At 39.6% G+C, this 18,329-nt stretch overlaps 2 protein-coding genes across 3 annotated transcripts in view; both read right to left on the bottom strand.

Moving 5' to 3' along the window:
• LOC139940346 (uncharacterized) overlaps positions 1-7,612 on the bottom strand; it is a 40,859-nt gene extending 33,247 nt beyond the window's left edge. For both annotated transcript variants that reach the window (XM_071936559.1, XM_071936560.1), the window contains exons 1-2: positions 6,306-7,612; positions 1,909-3,108 (exon numbers count right to left, since the gene is read on the bottom strand). In XM_071936559.1, coding sequence (XP_071792660.1) covers positions 1,909-3,108; positions 6,306-7,464 — 2,359 coding nt within the window. In that variant the 5' untranslated portion in view covers positions 7,465-7,612. The remainder of the gene's footprint in view (positions 1-1,908; positions 3,109-6,305) is intronic.
• A 692-nt stretch (positions 7,613-8,304) lies between these two features.
• On the bottom strand, positions 8,305-18,233 carry LOC139940737 (ubiquitin thioesterase zranb1-like). The gene is made up of 7 exons (XM_071937105.1): positions 18,068-18,233; positions 15,902-17,089; positions 15,228-15,299; positions 14,497-14,695; positions 13,752-13,996; positions 12,895-13,124; positions 8,305-12,412 (listed from the first exon to the last, which is right to left on the bottom strand). Exons 2-7 carry the CDS (start codon positions 17,064-17,066, stop codon positions 12,248-12,250), a joined length of 2,076 nt encoding a protein of 691 aa, XP_071793206.1. The 5' UTR covers positions 17,067-17,089; positions 18,068-18,233; the 3' UTR covers positions 8,305-12,247.
• Positions 18,234-18,329: the final 96 nt, after the last annotated feature.

The raw sequence follows: 18,329 nt of genomic DNA, 5'->3' as shown, positions 1-18,329 counted from the left end.
GTTGATGACTATTGAAAGAAATACATGCTCCAACACTGTTTAAAGATAGTAACATGTATGGAGCATAGCACTCTCCAAAGAGCACAGTGTCTCACAATCAACAACAACATTCAAAAGAAGAATACATTCAAACAAATATCATCTAAGCTGGAAAGTAGACTTTTTTATTTGGTTTTACCCCACGAAACGTGTGTGCTTTGGCAAAACTTCACAAATTTGGGTTTTAGAATTCTCAAGCTTTTAAAAAAAGGGGAGTGGGGCTGCACTGTTGACATCACTTGCAGTCAGTCATAAAAAGTGTATTAAGTGTTTACCTCAAAAATGCTGACAAAGTTCAACAACAACAGCAAATTAATTATTTCTTAAATCTGTTGATGTTTACACTACCTTGGAAACCATGTCTTTTTGTTGACTTATTTGTTGTCATTTTACCACTTATAGCTTTGCCTAAATAAACAACTCCCCTGTGCTCTGACTGAATTGAATGAAATATTTACAATAACTTTGGGGCTACTGCTCGGTCATGGTCAAAAAGAAGCTTAGAATTTTTAAATTGACGGCTACAATGTCACATTTTATGTACTTTGAGGTCAAGGCATTTGGACCCAAGTAGGGTGTTGTCAAATTCTGGGAAGGGAACACCGACATTTAACAGTGAAGTTTTAAGGAAGTATTATACATGTAGTAAACCTTAAAGCCCTGTATTTGTTTTCATCATGAAAGGTTCCAACGATTTACTTTACTGGAATTGAACTATGCCGATGGTTAAAGCCATTATACACTTTCGGTACAGAAAAAAAAAAAAAGTTCACAGATTTACAAATAATTTACATGGTTTACAGAAATATTGTTCCATGAAATGCTTTACTTTTTGAGAAAACATTAAAACAACATTAATTCTCGTTAGCGAGAATTACAGATTTATTTTAAACACATGTCATGACACGGCGAAACGCGCGGAAACAAGAGTGGGTTTTCCCGTTATTTTCTCAGACTCCGATGACCGATTGAGCCTAAATTTTTACAGGTTTGTTATTTTTTATATAAGTTGTGATACACAAAGTGTGGGACTTGGACAACACTGTCTACGCAAAGTGTATAATGGCTTTAAGACCAGGATTCACACAACATGTAAACAAAGATGCCAAACTTGGCAGGTTTGGCTGGTGGGCAGTTTTAAAGGCAACTTTAAAGGCAATTTTTACAGGTTTGTTATTTTTAATATAAGTTGTGATACACAAAGTGTGGGACTTGGATAACACTGTCTACGCAAAGTGTATAATGGCTTTAAGACCAGGATTCACACAACATGTAAAAAGGTTTGGCTGGTGGGCAGTTTTAAAGGCAATTTTAACAGGAAACTTGAAGGCAACAAACTGCACCTCATGCAAAAAAAGAACTCTTTGGTAGCACATGTCATACAATTCAGCCCACCCCCCCCCCCTCCAAAATCTAAGGAAACAAAACTATACTGCACAAATTAAAATGCATTGTTTTCTTTCTTGGAGGCCACCAAAACCAGGGCCAATTTCATGGAGCTGCTTTTAAAGCGGACATTAATACATACATTCCAACTGAGCAAATTTAGCAGGAAACCAGTTACGAATTGTGCGCTTGGTATTTTGGCTATTGACCTTTATCTCGTAAGCAAAATTATTTTGTGTTTAGCTACTTTTTGTGCTCAAGCAATTCTATGAAATTTGGCTCTGGTTGCCTGTAAATTTTGCCCGAGGTGTTTAGGACCAAGTACAATAGTATGGTAGTATTTTAAGCACATTTCTCGATCAGATTAAAACATCTTCACCAACCTGTGCAAAGCGTTTTGTTAGGTATTGTGGTTGAAATATTAGCTTCCACTTGAAATAAAAAATAAAATACAGAACTTAGCATTAAATATGACTATTTTACCTTGAGCTTTGACATCTAGAGGGATCTCACTTGTTTCCTCAGCACCTTGGGCATCAGCATCATCATCATCAAGACAGTCCTCATCTTCTTCTTCAATGACCTCATCTTCCGGGGTGAAGATGCTGTCTCCATCCTCAGGATGATACTCATCAGCATCCATCATGGCCTCTGATGGTATTTCTCCATCACTCAATTCATCTTCTTGGTTATCCATACTATCATTTGTAGAGGAAGTTGCCCCTTCAATCTGTTCTTCGATAGTACCAGCAAAGTCTTCACTCTCATCCTCCTTACCAAAGATAGCTTTCTCCTCCAGATGTACATCTTCCTGTCTTTCGATTGAGGCTTCGTCAGGGACATCTCTACGCTCATCACATCCAAATGCTTCAATCTGATCACTAGTTTCAGGGAAGGAAACTCTATCCTCAACATCTTCATTAGTTGCAGTTAAGTCCGACCTGCCTTCTTCCTCCGTAGTCACGAGATCTGTTTCAGCATCCACAACCTCTTGTGGATTGTCTTCATCTGACAACACATCAACACCTTTTGGTGTTGGGTCTTCAGTATTACTGTTAGCTTTCTTGGGACTCCTCTTTCTCCAGGGGTACTTCTTACTCGGTGAGCCAGACCTGTCAGAGTCCGAGGACTGATCTGGGGACTTTGCTGACCGATGATGATGTTTTTTACCAAAGGAAGGCAAGTTAACGTTTAAAAGAGGCAACTTTCTCTTGTGTTTCTTCTTCGGGGATTGCTCAGGTGTATCAGCAACACTTGGGCTGTCAGTGTCAAAGCTGGACTGAATGGAACTGGACAGGACAGCAGTTTCTACGTGCTGGTCTGAATCTTGTAGGTCGTTTTCATTTTTTTCAAAGGAGGAAGTGTTGCTGTCGATTGTAGGAGTTTCGGGTACGTGAACAGTTTCTTCCGTCACGGTGGCACAACTGGTGCTGTCGTCAACTTCACAGGGCATCTCCATGTTCTCCTCAGGGGATCTGGCACTTGACTGTGTGATCACGCTGCTATTCTCTGCACTGATGCTGCTGTTACCCTCAGCAGTTGTAGAGGAGTCTTCAGGGAGCTCCTGGGAGACATCGCTGCTATCTGTGGTGGTGCTGAGACTACTCTCAGGAAGCTTGTAGAAATCCTCCCCTGAGGCAAAGGAAGAATCTTGGACTGACGATGGCTCGTTATCTGCAGGGGCTATTGATAAAACAAAAAGAACATATATGCTGGTTAAAAACACAAATATCATGTACTGAGGATCATACAACACATTTCTTATAATAGGCAGTTCAATGGTGCTTTTTTACATCCAAAGGGCTCATTATTTTGTTGACATTGTATGTAGAGCTATTTTAAAATTGTAATTCATATTGTAGCACCTTGTTTTTGGTGCTGAAGCAAGCACAAACCTAGTGCAGCCATCCATATGAAATACCCATAATAAAAACTTAAAAACTTAAAAACTTTCTTTAGATAAAGAGGAAAATTTTCTTAAAATGTCTGATAAAGAATGGAAATCTGGAATATTTATATGTATTTTCTTTTTTTGTGTCAGTGTAATGTATAAAAAAAAAAGCAAAATAAATCAAATCAAAATCAAATCAAAATCATTTTGGTGCCCCAAATAATCAACTTTTGTGTAACATACAAAACACTACAAAGTATGTAGATGCCCTGCACTACCTGCACACTAAGGGAACCTGCCCAGTGCCCGAACCCATGGTGTTACAGGGCTCACACTTAACACTGGTGTTTAGTTTCTCATAACAAACAGCTATTGGCTAATAAACACCATTTCTCAAATTGCCATGAGGGCTACTTGTGCAACTTTCTCATCCAAACATTATCTTCATTTTCAGATTCGAGTAGGGCCTACATTAATGTGTGTGCAGTATGTACTTCATTTGTCAATTAAACCAGTTGGGAACACTACCATTTTAACATCAACAAAGATACGTCTATGACAATACTGTTTAAAACTTACGCAACTAAAACTTCCTGTGGAAAAGTAAAATGCTCAGTTTATCAGCCTAGTGGGCCACTTCACAAAAAGCTAAAGCAAATGGCATACAGTGTCTATGGAGGTCAAAATAATACAGTTTTTAAAAGGCAGAGGACACTATTGGAAATTACTCGAGATAATTACTAGCATAAAACCTTTCTTGGTGATGAGCAATGGGGAGAGGTTGATGGTATAAAACATTGTGAGAAATGGCTCCCTCTGAAGTGCCATCGTTTTCGAGAAAAAAGTTATTTTCCACGAATTTGATTTCGAGACCTCAGATTTAGAACTTGAGGTCTCAAAATCAACCATCTAAACGCACAAAATTTTGTGGGACAAGGGTGTTTCTTTCATTATTATCTCGCAACTTCGATGACTGATTGAGCTAAATTTTTCACAGGTTAGTTATTTTATGCATTATATGTTGAGATATACCAACTGTGAAGGCTACTCTTCGACAACTACCAATAGTATCCACTGCCTTTAATAAACCCATTTTTTATCAGACCACCTGCAGTTTTCCCTAAAGTGATGTCAAGACACTTGACACAGTGTCCTAGTGTCTTTATTCTCACACTTGTCAATATACAGAACTGGCTCTTCATTTTATTTTTAGGGTAAAATGTCAAAGGTCAGCTGAAATATTGCCTTCGAGGATCACCTTTCACATGTGAAGATGGATGGACATTGGGTCTGAAATGAGGGCAATGGACAGACAAGAACCAGGTTGTGTTGGGTTGTGTTTTGCTGGTAAGCACCCTCAACTAGTCCACACTTTTGGTCATTAGGTTTTGAAACATACTCATGGGAATTTCTCTATCAAGCCAGGTGAGGTACTCACAAAAAGCTGTTAAAGCACTTGGGAATAATATGTCATGAAGTTCAAAACATTTTAAATTTAAAATAATAATAATAATACTGGGTTCTTTATAGCACTTGTAGTAAAGCACTTATTATTTGTCTTTTTTACAGGATACGAAGCTCTAGCTATCTTTTGAATTATGAGACCCATTTGTGCAGGAGGACTTAATTGGTCAAGTGATTTTACTGTCCCGACATCTCCACCAAAAGTCAGCAAATGCCACTTGGCAAATTATTTTACAATATATTTTTGATCTTCCAAAAATGTTCCTTACTTTAAATAAAGGTTCTGGGCTAAAAGCACTGTGGTCTTGTATACAAGACATTAAACTTAGAAGAAGAAAAATATATGTTACCTGTGGAACGACCGCATGCTTTCACAATGCTTGTACAGAGTCCCATGTTGCTTGACAAATATTTCTAATCCAAGTCCAACATGACCAAGTACTTTTCCTTTTTTACAAGTACGGTAAAATGTAACAGTGCTTTGGAGCATGATCAATCCCAATGACTGCTTTGTACAAAAGGCATCCGTGTTTGTATACATTTTAAAACTAATTACAATGCTAGTAATATTTAAACGGATGGGTGGCCAATCTGAAAGATTATCTCAGAAATGAAGGAATGCATCTTACTACAAAAAGGATAACTTGACCCCTGGGGTAAGACAAAATTGAATGCCCTGAGGGCTGTGACATTTGACATTTTGATCTCAAGTTGAAGATGGGTTTCATTTTATGGAGCCATAATGAACAATGTGCTTAGCAGGAAAGCATCTTACCAGGCATGCCAGGCAAAAGCAGGTTGCCAGCCAAAAGGATAATAATAAATATCCTTCAAGGAAGTTTACTTCAGTACCTTTTTGTTTTACTATGCCATACATTTGGCCTATATCAACATTTTGTATGTATCAAATAATAAACCACAAGGGAAACTGACTGGGTACATTTTTAAATGATTTTGGGTTGAACAAAGAAAAATTTACTAGAGCGGGATTTGAACCAACGACCTCCGGTTTAACGTGCTGGCGCTCTACCAACTGAGCTATCTAGCCCTATGTTGGTGGTCTCCCTATTTAGTCAATATCTTTGTTCGGGGGGGGGGGGGAGGGGGGGTGCCTGTCAGAAGCCATTCAACCGCAACCTGCCGTGTAGCCAGGGATCACACCCAGGTAACGATACAACCTGGGAAGCGGCAGACAGGGGATCACCTTAAGGGGATGCGACTTTTTATATCAGATATCAAATAATATAATAAACCACAAGGGAAACTGACTGGGTACATTTTTTAATGTTTTGGGTTGAACAAAGAAAAATTTACTAGAGCGGGATTTGTTCATTTTTTATGTTATAGAATTAATTAATACTGCCTTAATTGTCCCTATTTTTACATTGCTTGCTTTAGAGTGTGGGGCACCTTATGGGCTCCTTCAGGATAATAAAAAAAGATTAAGAAATAATTTTGGGGGTGGGGGCACTGGTGGGGGTAGAGTTCAAGAAATAAGTAAATATAGTAGTAAATAAAAACATACCACTTTCAGGTTTCTCTATTTCGTCATTGTCCACAACAGCATCATCTACCACAACCATGACAACTGCATCATCTTCAAGTGTCTTGTTGTCCTCATCCACGGATGTTGCCAAGAGCTCCTTATCTCTTCGATCTGCATCTTCAACCTCCTCCTCGTTTGCATCTTCCGACCCCTGTCCAACTTCGGAGTCAAAATAATCTACACAAGTTTGAGTGACATCATCTGTAACCATGGTGATGTTTTCATCATCATGTCTCTCGCTCGCAAACACTTCTTTGCTGTCGTCTGCTTCACAATCTGCTTTGTCCCTAGAGCCGGAACTTTCTGCAGGTTCAAGCTCAGGCATACTTTCATCCAATTTGGCTTCAGTGTCGCTGAGGACAACATCATCCTGATTCTCCTCGACCTCCACCACAGCAATTTTAATGTTACGTTTGTCCTTTTTCTTCTTCTTGCCAGACTTCTTCTCCGGGGACCCTTCCGGGTCACTCGAGGTTGAGCTCTCCTTTGGAGAAATGTGTCCCTTCTTCTTGCTAAATTTAGGGAGATGGAACTGGACTGCCTGCAAGATGCTCCCCTTTTTCTTTGACTTATGTTTTACATTCTCAGCGTCATGGCCGTCTTCAACTTGTTGGGAAGAAGAGTTGTTATTCATCGAGTTTTCCTTTTCTTTAATAATCTCAGGGGGTTCTATAACTACCTCGAGTTGCTCACCAACATTGCCAATGTCTGACGGGTCGTGAGCCCCATTTGCCGACACATTTAAATTAACAATAACTTCATTTTCCGAACTAGAATTTTTGTCCAGTGGTAGGCCCATCAAATTCTGACTGTCACTATCCGGTAGGTCCCCCGTGCAGTTGGTTTCCACTGTCTTTGCAAATACCAAATTGTGTTCATTGTCACTGCTTGTATTAGGGTTTATCATATCAATAGACAATACCTTGTTGGTGTTACCCGAAGTTTGTTGGTGCACGAGAACAGAATCGCCAGAAGCAACTGTGCAAAGTGGTTGCTGCCGCAATGGGCGGTACTTCCCGGGCGTACCTGTACTGCAGTCGCCCGCTGCTGACAAGTTCGGGACGATGTTCGAGTTCACCTCGTATTTTCCGCTTCCAGAACCGGGGGGCAACTGGCTAAATTCAACCGAAGCCGACATCCTCCTGCCTGCACGAAGGAGCACTTTATAATACAGAAGACTCTCAAACTTACTTTAGAAGTTGTTCAACTCTGAAGTCAACCATTTTTGAGAGCAGGCATAAGTCTGAAGTGTCTTGTATGTATTTTTTACAGTCGATTCTCGTCTGCTTTTTTTATGTTCATATTTTTCGCATCCCATGCATCCGGACCTTCTGCGCACGCGTGCTTCCAGGACCAGCATCCACGTGTTTTGTGTTGTGCGTGAAATCCATGAAGTGCGAGTATCATACAGAACGTGACAGAAACTCTTCGAACTTATAACTAGCAGTGTTTACGTGAAGAAGGGGTGAAAAGGTCGGGTACACCAACTACACTTGTGCTTCTATAAAAAGTTTGACGCTTGGTTTGGCTGTGCTATTGATGACCGTTACTCCCTCGGTTAAGTTTTTTGGCAGTGTCATTTTTTTTTACAGAGGGCGCTATACAACTCTAGCGGTGCCTCTTGAAAACAACTTAAGTATATTATTTTCAGGCACCTGAACTTCAGATATCTCTTCAGCTTTCGTGAAAGGTCAGCCGTTTGGAATGTTTGCTAATTACCCAAGAAACCCCTCCCTGAAAATGTTCCTTTTATTTCCCCAACCGACTTTTCGGCCAGTTTACAAGAGGCACTCCCCAAATTACCAAAGCCTAATAGGACCAACTTCAAAGCCTAAATTTATCAAATCTCCTTAAAAATTGAAGCACAGCAATCCCAGGTTCAGGAATATTGTTTCATTTGCACAATCTCAGTTTTGGTAGTGTCAGTGGAGGGGATGACAAACACAAATCAAGCAATTTTATTCAGTCATTCTGCAGTTTCAGGTATGACCTATTTTATTACCCTTACGCAAGCGTAACCTTCCAGTCAAAGCTTTATAAACATTATCTAAAATACCTCTATTTAACAACTATGGAATAATATATTTTGTCTTCCAAAATCTTCAGAAAAGATCATAATAATAACAGTCATATTTAAGTGTAGTTATAGTCACACATTTCACAAAGAACAGAGAGAAGCTGTTTCTTGTGGTTTAGTCACCAGCCCTGGAACTTCATTTTTAAGAAGACAAGGCCATTTCCATTTTGCAAGGAGCACTTCCATTGTAAAATCATAAATCTATGGTAAACTTTGGAAGGGGCATCAAAGCCAAGACCAGGGCAACAGGAGCAATGACCTCCATGGTCAATGTGTAATTCCAGGCCTGAACCATTGTTGTCAGTCCATCCATAAGCAGACGCTATATTTTCGCACTGCTTCCTTCTTCTATTAAAGATCACTTTATACACAAGTAGGATTTTTAATGCTGAACTAAGTGACAATAAAGAGCCAGGGGACGATTTCACAAAGACTTGGGACTCATCTTATCTGGAGTTAGGACGAGCTACCTTAGGATTAATCTTAAGGTCTGCCTGCTACAGTGCAGGGTTGGGACTCATCCTAAGTCCTAAGATTAGTCATAAGTTAGGAAGAGTTTTGTAAAATCGACAGCAGGTTATTTTTCTTTCATCCAGCCAAAGTTTGAACCCAAGTTTAAACGTCAAATGTTTGTTTAAAACCAACCAGAGAAGCCAGTGGATTTTGTTCCCACAGTGTGAAACACTGAGTACAATGTAAACACACCGATGCAAGGGTCAAACAAAAATAATATTTGTGTTTTTTTCTCCAAACAGCAATTAAATAATGAACAACAATGTCAATACTGTGATAATGGCACTAATTTCAATGACCCACACTTGAAAAGTTTTAAAAATAATGAAAATAAAATAATGAAATGAGTAAAAAATAACACATTATGATAGAATAACCCCCAGTGAAAGAAAGCATTTTTCCAAAGTTATAATTTATATTGCAAGCTCTACTGAGAATTAAAAAAGATTGTTTCTAACTTGACACACACAGTATTCTTTTAAAGAAGAAAATAAACAACATGCAATTTATGGCTACAGGAAAAGGTATTCTTAAACGAAAAAAATACAACAAAGTATTTGTCATCTTTGTACAAAATACCTTATTTGAATCCCACCCTAGTAATGCCTGTGATATTTTTTCACAGGACTCAGGGAAGTACTGAGTATACAGTGCTAACACATGGGTAAAAACCAAAATTAATATGATTGATTTCTGTTGAAAGCTCAACACGTATTTACCTACAATCCTTAAAATTAAAAAATATGTGCGTCCGAAATGCATCTCATTTTGCACAAATCAAATACTGTAGCAATGAATATAAGAATCTTTTTGTTTCCATTTGGTAAAAAAAAAGTATTAGCTGTAACTGGCAATTTGTTTCCAGGGCCCATTTTTACAGGAAAAGAAACCCCAAAACATGTATACCAATATAAGGTTACAAACTAATAACGCATTTCACTTCTTGCCAGGAAATATTGAGGACTTTTGTGGATTCGTTGTGCATGTTTTGTGTGAAACTTGCTCGTGACTGCTCAAGTTGCCATTTAATTTGTTTTTGGAATAGAAAAACTCGAATGATGTAAATCGTAATAGATTAATATCTTCCATCATAAAGAAACATGTACCGGTATAAACCCTGTTTACTCCAATATGTGTGCACATTTAAGATACACACAGTATTTATCCGGAGACACTTTCAACCAGAATCAATTCACCCTTCCCTTACAGAGATATTTTTACCATAGAAAATAAAAAATCTGAAATCTTAAAATTTGTAGATTTACCCCAATGAAAACAGTACAAACAACCCACAATCTACTTTGTGCTAACAATGAACTTGTGAAACTCAGTAAAACAAGGACAAGACAATCTTTCAAATCACGATTGCACTGTGTCAGTCATAGAAGTTAGATTTTTGTGCTCACATGATCAAACATCTAAAACTTTGAGTCAGAGGATAGCAATTTTCATACTGTAACATTTAAATGAATAAAAATTTGTTTGTCTTTGCCTTCTGACAAGAGCATGATTTGAGCAGTCTGGCTCAAAAGTTACTCTCTGAATTTGTTGTCTGTCTTAAAACAAAAACAAACTCATCACTAAAAAGAAGGTGGAAACCTAAACAGAAATATCAAAGGTTTTCTACATCCCCAAAATGAAAACTGTAGGCTTAATTTGTTGGTGCAGAGAAATCCAAAAGTATGAAGAAAACCTTTAGAGATTTGCTATAAAAACCAATATTGCATTAAAACAAGAAATTTAAAAGAAAAACAAAAGGAAGAAATAATATAGAATTAGTCATTTTTAAAACAACACTGTAATGTTATACTGAGCCCTTTGAAGCACAGCTAAATAAATCGTTATGGCAAATTAAATAAATACATAAACTGGCAATGGTAGGGCGGCCCAAACCATTTAATTCAAACCTACAACTTGAGCACTATACAACTCTGCTGGTTCCATGATCATACATAGCAACTCATGAAACTAAAACTCGCAAATCACCATTTTCCCCTTCTCTATTGTTTTTTATATAACTTGAAACCATTATTTCCTCCCTGCTCTAACAATTACTAACAAGCTTAATTTCCCTCTCTTTGATTATGTGCAGTCATGCATTTCCAACACAAATTTTAAAACAGTCAGCATGCAAATAGTCATCGGCTCCTTTTGCTTTGGAGCTATCATTTTTTGCCGACGCACAAATATATGGATGAAATATCAATACTAAAACAGAATCACTCAAACACAATATGCTTTGTGAGTACAAGTATGTAAATTAACATCAAAAGTATCACTGCAGTTTTCAAACTCTGCTGAAATTCCTACAGAAAATTCCTGTTTCTTTTCAACTAACCATCTAAAGTAAACCTTGTTGGTTCTAATAGAAAAGCAGTTAAGCACCTATCTTTTGCTAAATCTGGGGTTTCTCCCTGAATTTTGCAAGGGTGACTAATCCCATTCCCCCCCCCCCCAAAAAAAGGGAAAGATTTTACACTCTGCGTCTCAGCAATCCAATTCACTGAGTGGGAAATTATAGAGTACCTTCTTGCAAAGGAGAATCTTGGGTTCATACAATACTTTTTTTAATTTTTTAAAGTTTTTTTTTTATGAAGAAACATTCAACTACCAAAGTGTACGTGTAATTTAAAATCACACAGTAATTTGATTTCATACAAAATAATACAAAGTCGCAGTGTATATAGGGAGTACGTCAAGTTTGTTTTCAATTACTAATCATCAAAATGTGTTAAAATCAAGCATACGGTTTTTGGCCCTATACTGTATACTGTTTCAGACAAGTTATGATCATTGTGAATTTTCTCTGTCAAAAACTTGAGAAAGCTAACTAATCTATCACATCAAAAATGTTAATAGACTGGTGCCTGTAATGCAAACCTGACTTAATATCGTTTGCTGCTACATGTTTGTCATCTGGGAATAGGACAAAATAGTGGTCTCTGTAAGGTTCAAGAGTCGGGTAGGAAGATACAGAATCTTCCACTAAACATTTTGGGATTGTACCCAGATCACGTCTCCTTCTCTGATGGTAAAGTTTAAAGCATCAGCTCTACCTAGAAATATGTTCCTAAAATACACAAACTTTTTTCACAAACTTCAGTCTATATATTTTTCACTCATGAGATCCAAAAATACATTGTAGAACTTCACAAAAAAGAAAGAAAAAAAAAAAAACATGGTGCAAAAAACTCCACGTCGTAAAAGGGAAACTAAAGAACCCTGATCAACTTTGACAATATCTATGAATAAAACTATGTTGTCTACAAAGAGGGAGTTAAAGAGAGGCAAGGGTACTTGCGAGGTTGACTGTGGCTACCGTCCACTGTCGTCAGAGTTGGTGAGCGATTCTGCGATATCGTTGGAGCCATTCTTCCAGCATTTGACCAATCAGCACGGGTCGTCGTTTGTGGTGGACCTGCTGGGCAACAAACACTCCCCCCGCCGTGTAGCAGCAGTCGAACCACTCGTTTAGAAGCCGTTCTTCTGAACCGAGCTGAAGTAAATAAAAATAACACGTTTTAAGTTAGGGTATGATTCAAGCGATTACCAAAAACAATTGTTAAAACCTTTCTGTGTATAAGTTGGTACTGATACGGACTGACAAAATTATACCATGCCAATGTATGGCAGAGGGTGTGTGTTCCTCATCCACACCCCTCCAAATGTTTCCACAACAAGGGTACCCCCCCCCCCCTAAAATCCTCTTCAGATATCCAGAAATCAACGTGAAAAAAAAAGAAGAAGAAAAAAAAAAGGAGGGGTTTGCGGTAGCACCATCTTTTGAGTAGATGAGTAGTGTTGGTTCTGAGAAGAACTAGTGGTTGACAAACTCAACGTTCTGATCAGCTTCATAACAGATTTACAAATGGTGCTACCGCAAACCTCACCTGATTATATTCCCACCATGCAAAGTTTCAAATCCTACACAACAACAACCAAGCAAATAAGAATTTACAACGGTTGGAGCCAACTTACCTCAAGAGGTGTGATAAAGTGAATTGGAAGCAACTTCCCTTCAAAGTCTGTCAGCGGAAGGTAAACAGTCTGTGTCTCGTCATCTGTGTTCAGGTTGGCTCCAGCCCCCTGGTTGTCGTCTGACTCTGTTTCCATGGGAACCAGGGCTGAGAAATGCCCCCGGGTGTAGCCGAGGGTAATTGGGCTCTTCCAACAAAAGCTGGGTTCCCAGAGTAGAGGTAGGTAAACGCCTGTTTAAACAAAGCAGAATAAATGATTGGCTTCATTAACAGGCGAAGGTCATCATTGTTGAAAATAAATGTATGCTTGTTTTAAATAGTTGTGTTGTGTTTTACTAGGGCCTACTATTGCCATTCTCACTTGTTATGGCAGGGGGAGAGTTTTTACTTAATATTTCCACTTGTCTTGATTTTGGGGTCAGCATCTCGTTTCCTGAGAAATATCAACATCTAAAATACTTTCATGTTTGTGAAAATTGTACCCTGTTCTTCTTAAATCAGTTTTACCCATGGCTTGGAGCTCCAGATGAAGCCCCCACCCCCAATACACCGATCCATTAAGCCAGGCCCAATTATCATTGACCAATCACAACCGCGAAATCTGATCACCATTTGAACCCTTTGGTGATCTTAGCACTAATGGTGATCGGGTTTCGCGGCTGTGATTGGTCAACTGGTAAGGAGGCGGGGCGTAATGGATCGGTCTATCAGCAAACAGAATGGGGTAAAACATTCTCTGAAATCTTGAGGTTTGTCAACAACAAGGGCTGTCTTTCATCTTGCAAGAAAATATGAAGATCAAAACAGACCGATAAAAAATACTGAGAAATGACAAGCCTGCCCTCCTCAGAAACTGACCTTGAAAACGTGCATAGCCAATATTCTCCCCACGGAAGCTCTTGATGAACTTGACCCCGTAGACTATGATGGGGCGGCGGAGGATGTGCGCCAGAGCAAATATATGAATCTGCTCGAGGGCTGCCCCGGGCTGACCGGCAAGACTAAGCATCAGGGTCCAGTCCTGCTCCCACTGGTCATCATCTAGAGTGAACTGCATGCTCTCAACTTGCATTGATTCATACTCCTTCCAACGGGCAAAAAATCTGATGGTAGAGGGGAAAAACAAAAATGACCTGTTAAAATTGTTAATGTTAAGCCAAAAGTTCTGCTTAGGAAATTTCTAGCTAAGCAAAAAATGAGTGGGCACCAGTCAAAACAGTGTGAAGATTATTGAATTTTGGCTGATAACCAGTTTCTGCTGAGCAATAAATTCTTTGGGCTTACATGTTATATAAAATTGGGCCATGGATACAAAGGACCACAAGACGTCGGACCTGTCCAGTCATTTGTTTATTGGCCAAGGGCTTAAATCAATGGCCTTGGCCCTGTGGTCCAGTGTCAAGCCCTGACTGGTCCCTTGTTGGGGAGATCATCAAACAACCAAACAAACCAACCAACACCCCAACAAACAAACAAAAACATGTTGAAAGGTATACCCGCCCTTTAAATTTGAACTATTAAAAATCAATACAATGTATTATATCATTCAATGGCCTTCTAGTGAATATTTATCTCCTGCTTGAAAAGATTGAATAGCATGTACCTTACACCACCTTCGTTGAGACTGTCCCCAAGAGCTCTCCGTAGTGCAGCGTCTGTATCAAACACACCCCATGTGGCCTGCAACACAGAGTCCAGCAGGCAGTCACCGGCAGTGCGGTTCCACAGGGCATACAGACGACTACCTAGGCTGTCAGCAACTTCAACACTCCAGTTGATGATCGGGGACTCCTGCTCTAATTCTAGAAACGTGAACAAGAAAATACAAAGCACCTATCACTGGTTAGTTTATTATGCGTGCCGCAGCATTAAATATTTCCCAATTCTCCAAGCAGAAAGACAGACTTACACAGAGCACCACAGTTATTACAAAACATGGTGTGCCACTAGAGTGTTCCTTCAATGAAACTAGGCTTTCTGTTGTTTTTTCTCACCCATACACTCTTTGCTTTGGAACAATGAGCCATTTCAACAGCTTAAGTCCACGCAAACTGCACATATTGCGTATACTGCACATACTGCATCTGTTAGGAACTCCTTGCCTGGTGCATGCCTGGTGCATGTTTCCCTTCATCCTACAACTAGACTGTTGTAAAAGGAGTGACAATTGCTATCTTCAGCTCTCCTCAGAAGTTATTTTCATTTTTTAATATTTTCTTTGTGTAGCCCAGGCCTGTTGCAATGGGCAATATCTCAAAACTGAAATAAGATATATTACCCTGCAAATTAGTATTAATGATGACTGACTGGTACATAAAGTGTAAGAACAACTACCTTTTTGGACGTCTCTGTCTAGGAGTTCATCAAAGAGTTGACTCCTCACAGTAGGTGGAAGGTCCTCGATTTCTGTTGGAAAATTATTCGGACATACAGATTTTAAAAAGGGAAAACAATGTCACAAGGCAACTTGGAGGCAACCAAGTATTTCACTATCCCCTGAAAAAATATGGGGCTATTAACATGTGAATTTGTTTACTGCTTGGCGATTTGCCTTGAATTGTTTGCCTGTAAATTGGCCCATTTAAATTGGCCTCTACAGGAGAAAGTGGAGGCAATGCACCATTTGGGTGTTAGATCTTAACATTGTCTGGTACAATGATGTTCTTGATCACAAGTTAACGCTTAAATTTGAATTTCTCAGACTATAGAGATAGTTGCTATGGCACATGATTCGGGGTAAGCTTTGGGTTTGCAAGTTGAGAGAAAGCAAACTCCTATACACAATTCTAAATAAATGTGTATGGCACAATGGTACTGTGGTTTGCTCATCAGGTAAAAGCCCAATCACAAAGAACTGGTTCTCACTACACTCTAAACCAAATGTAGCCGAACAGGCTTTAACTGTTTTTAGAATGGATTCAGACTTTTTGAGAACTACATGTAGTTTGATGTGACCAAGCCTTAAAATAGTGTTATAACACATGCATTGAGGGTACAAAAACACTTACCTCCAGGTAAAATAAATGTTAATAAATCCGTCACAAAGAAGCACAGGAAGTCCATTTTTCTCTGGCGTAAAGACCTTGCAATGTCCCTTCGTATACCACCGGCCAGGTCTGGGCAAACCTGGGAAGGTGGGCGCTTCACAACATTGCCGGTGACGTCTGGGGTCAGCAGCACTGCCACAAGGTCCTCTCGTTTGAATCTAATTGCTAAATGCACTAACGTAAAACCAACATCAAATGCACTGGGTCTGTTGAGGAGAGTCACTTCGTCGCGGTTAAGCTGGCGCGTTGGGGAGCCCCCAGAGGTAAGATACGCTTCCACAACCCTCGGGTCTCCCTCCACAACACCCATGCAGGCATTGAGGAACAGCCAGTCGGACTTGCGCAAGCGCCTGCGTATCTGTTTGATGCGTCGGTCATGGTCGGCTAGGTTGATTGTGCCGTGGCTGAGTGTAGACTGTATATTTGGCTCAGGGGTCACCGATGGTAGGGACACTTGTTGAAGTTCCACATTAGAATCAGGACTCCTTGGCGGGGATATGGGTGGAGAGCTGCGGCTAGAGGCCTCCACGTTGCGTAGATTCTCTTCGATCAATGAACTGCTTGCAGCCATACCTGATTCCGGACTGTGCTTGCTGCGCATAAACATGCACAAAGCACACTTCTTTGCTTTGGGCCAGTTCTCATATGTACACGCTGGGCAGGCCCATTTCTTCACATTCTGGGAAATATTACGGTTACGGTCGTTATTACCAACTTGACTTGCTTCTGGCGGCTTGGGTAATCGTGGTAACCTGAAACCCTTTGGGGTACCTCTGCCCTTATTATCCGATGTAGGGCTACTGCTGCTATGTAACGAATAACACAGGGCGCATTTAGTGGCCTGGGGCCAGTTCATGTAGGTGCAGATCGGGCAGGACCATTTTGTCGCCAGGGAAAGTGGTCCTCGGTGATCACTACCTGGAAGTATCAATGGTGCTGTCCTGGTACCAGTGGTTTTGGTACCAGTGGCCCTTGGTATTAACTCCCTCCTGGGCCCCTCTGGTGAGGTTGGGGCACTGATGTACTGAACAGGCCGGCGGGCTTGGCAAAGAGTACACTTGATGGCACTGGGCCAATTGTTGTAAGTACAGTATTCGCATGTCCATTTCTTGTGGTCATCAGTCATGCTGACCTTCCAACCTCCAAAATCTGAAATGGCAAGATGGGTGTCTCAAAAATTAAACCAAGTATGATTAAACGGAATAATATTAATTAAACGCACAGCTAGCTAGAAGTGTTGTCATGTACACTGGGTCATGAACAGGACCTGATTTCACACAATTTCATTACTGCAGAATTATGTGAGGTAATGGGTAATGGTGTTACTGCAGCCGATTTCACCAAACGCTAGGATTGATCCTATCTCGAGTTTCGTCCTAACTTAGGATTAATCTTAAGGTCTGCATGCTACAGTGCAGGGTTGGGACTCGTCCTAAGATTAGTCTTAAATTAGGAAGAGTTTTGTGAAATCGATGGCTGGTGTACCGTAGTGTAGAGTGTACTACTAGCAGCAGAGTACCAGGTAAAATTATAATATTACTGTAAATCTATAGTTGCGATAACGTAACCATCCTCCCGACGGCGGGGGGGAGGGTTACGTTATCGCAACTAGCAAATCCATTGTGATTGTCTCATAATCATTTTTGTATCCAAAACGTGAAAAAAACTTAAAACAATTCAAAGTCTAACTAAAAACTAAAGTCTTTAGTAAAGACACAAATTCAAACATTTTCAAACTATATTTTTTATATGCAACAAAATTCTTGAAAAAATAAACAACCGTTCAAATTTATTTAGTGGATAACTTTCCGTATGGCGCCACCACTTTTTTACCCTTGTTTACAAAAAGGGATATCTCATTGAGGTAAATTAGATAAATTATTTCATATCGAATGAAAAAGTGGTGGCGCCATACGGAAACTTTTCCAAAATCATGAGTTTATTTAGTAGATTGTAGCACTAGTTAGCAGCAATACTAGAAAAACAGGTGAGCAGTGCACAGCATGCTAGTGCTCAGTAGTACAGTGTTCATTAAATCAATGAACAATAATTCACAAAATAACTGGAGCATTCTCTACTTTTTATTTATTTCTAAAAGACACCGAATCCCCCGAAAAAGCAACATACCTCTTCTTCAACTTGACCACAACGCAACAACAAACTAAAACCAAACTTCTCGTCGCTTAAACAAGCTCCAAAAACCATCATAATAGCGGCATTCCGAGTGTTTCCCAACATCAACAAAGAGTAAGAAAAAAAATCTACACGGCCATTTTATTATTATTTTTTTCACGTCAGCTGGCTCCCGCGGTTAACCACAATAACATTCATCATAATGTTGCGATATCAACTCTGACTTGCGATAACCAGCGAACTATTTCTATGGGGG

This window comes from Asterias amurensis, chromosome 8, assembly GCF_032118995.1.
Source record: "Asterias amurensis chromosome 8, ASM3211899v1".
Taxonomy (NCBI): Eukaryota; Metazoa; Echinodermata; class Asteroidea; order Forcipulatida; family Asteriidae; genus Asterias; species Asterias amurensis.
Note: the sequence above shows the minus strand (reverse complement) of the source record. Positions and strands in the feature narration are given on the sequence as shown.

Bases quoted from the DNA above. Each gene is read 5' to 3' on its own strand.
- LOC139940737 (XM_071937105.1), bottom strand. From the start codon at position 17,066: ATGACTGATGACCACAAGAAATGGACATGCGAATACTGTACTTACAAC. The intron at 13,997-14,496 runs GTACATGCTATT...CTCTACCATCAG, and splicing joins CTCAACGAAGGTGGTGTAAG to ATTTTTTGCCCGTTGGAAGG. The intron at 13,125-13,751 runs GTCAGTTTCTGA...TTGTTTAAACAG, and splicing joins TGGCTATGCACGTTTTCAAG to GCGTTTACCTACCTCTACTC.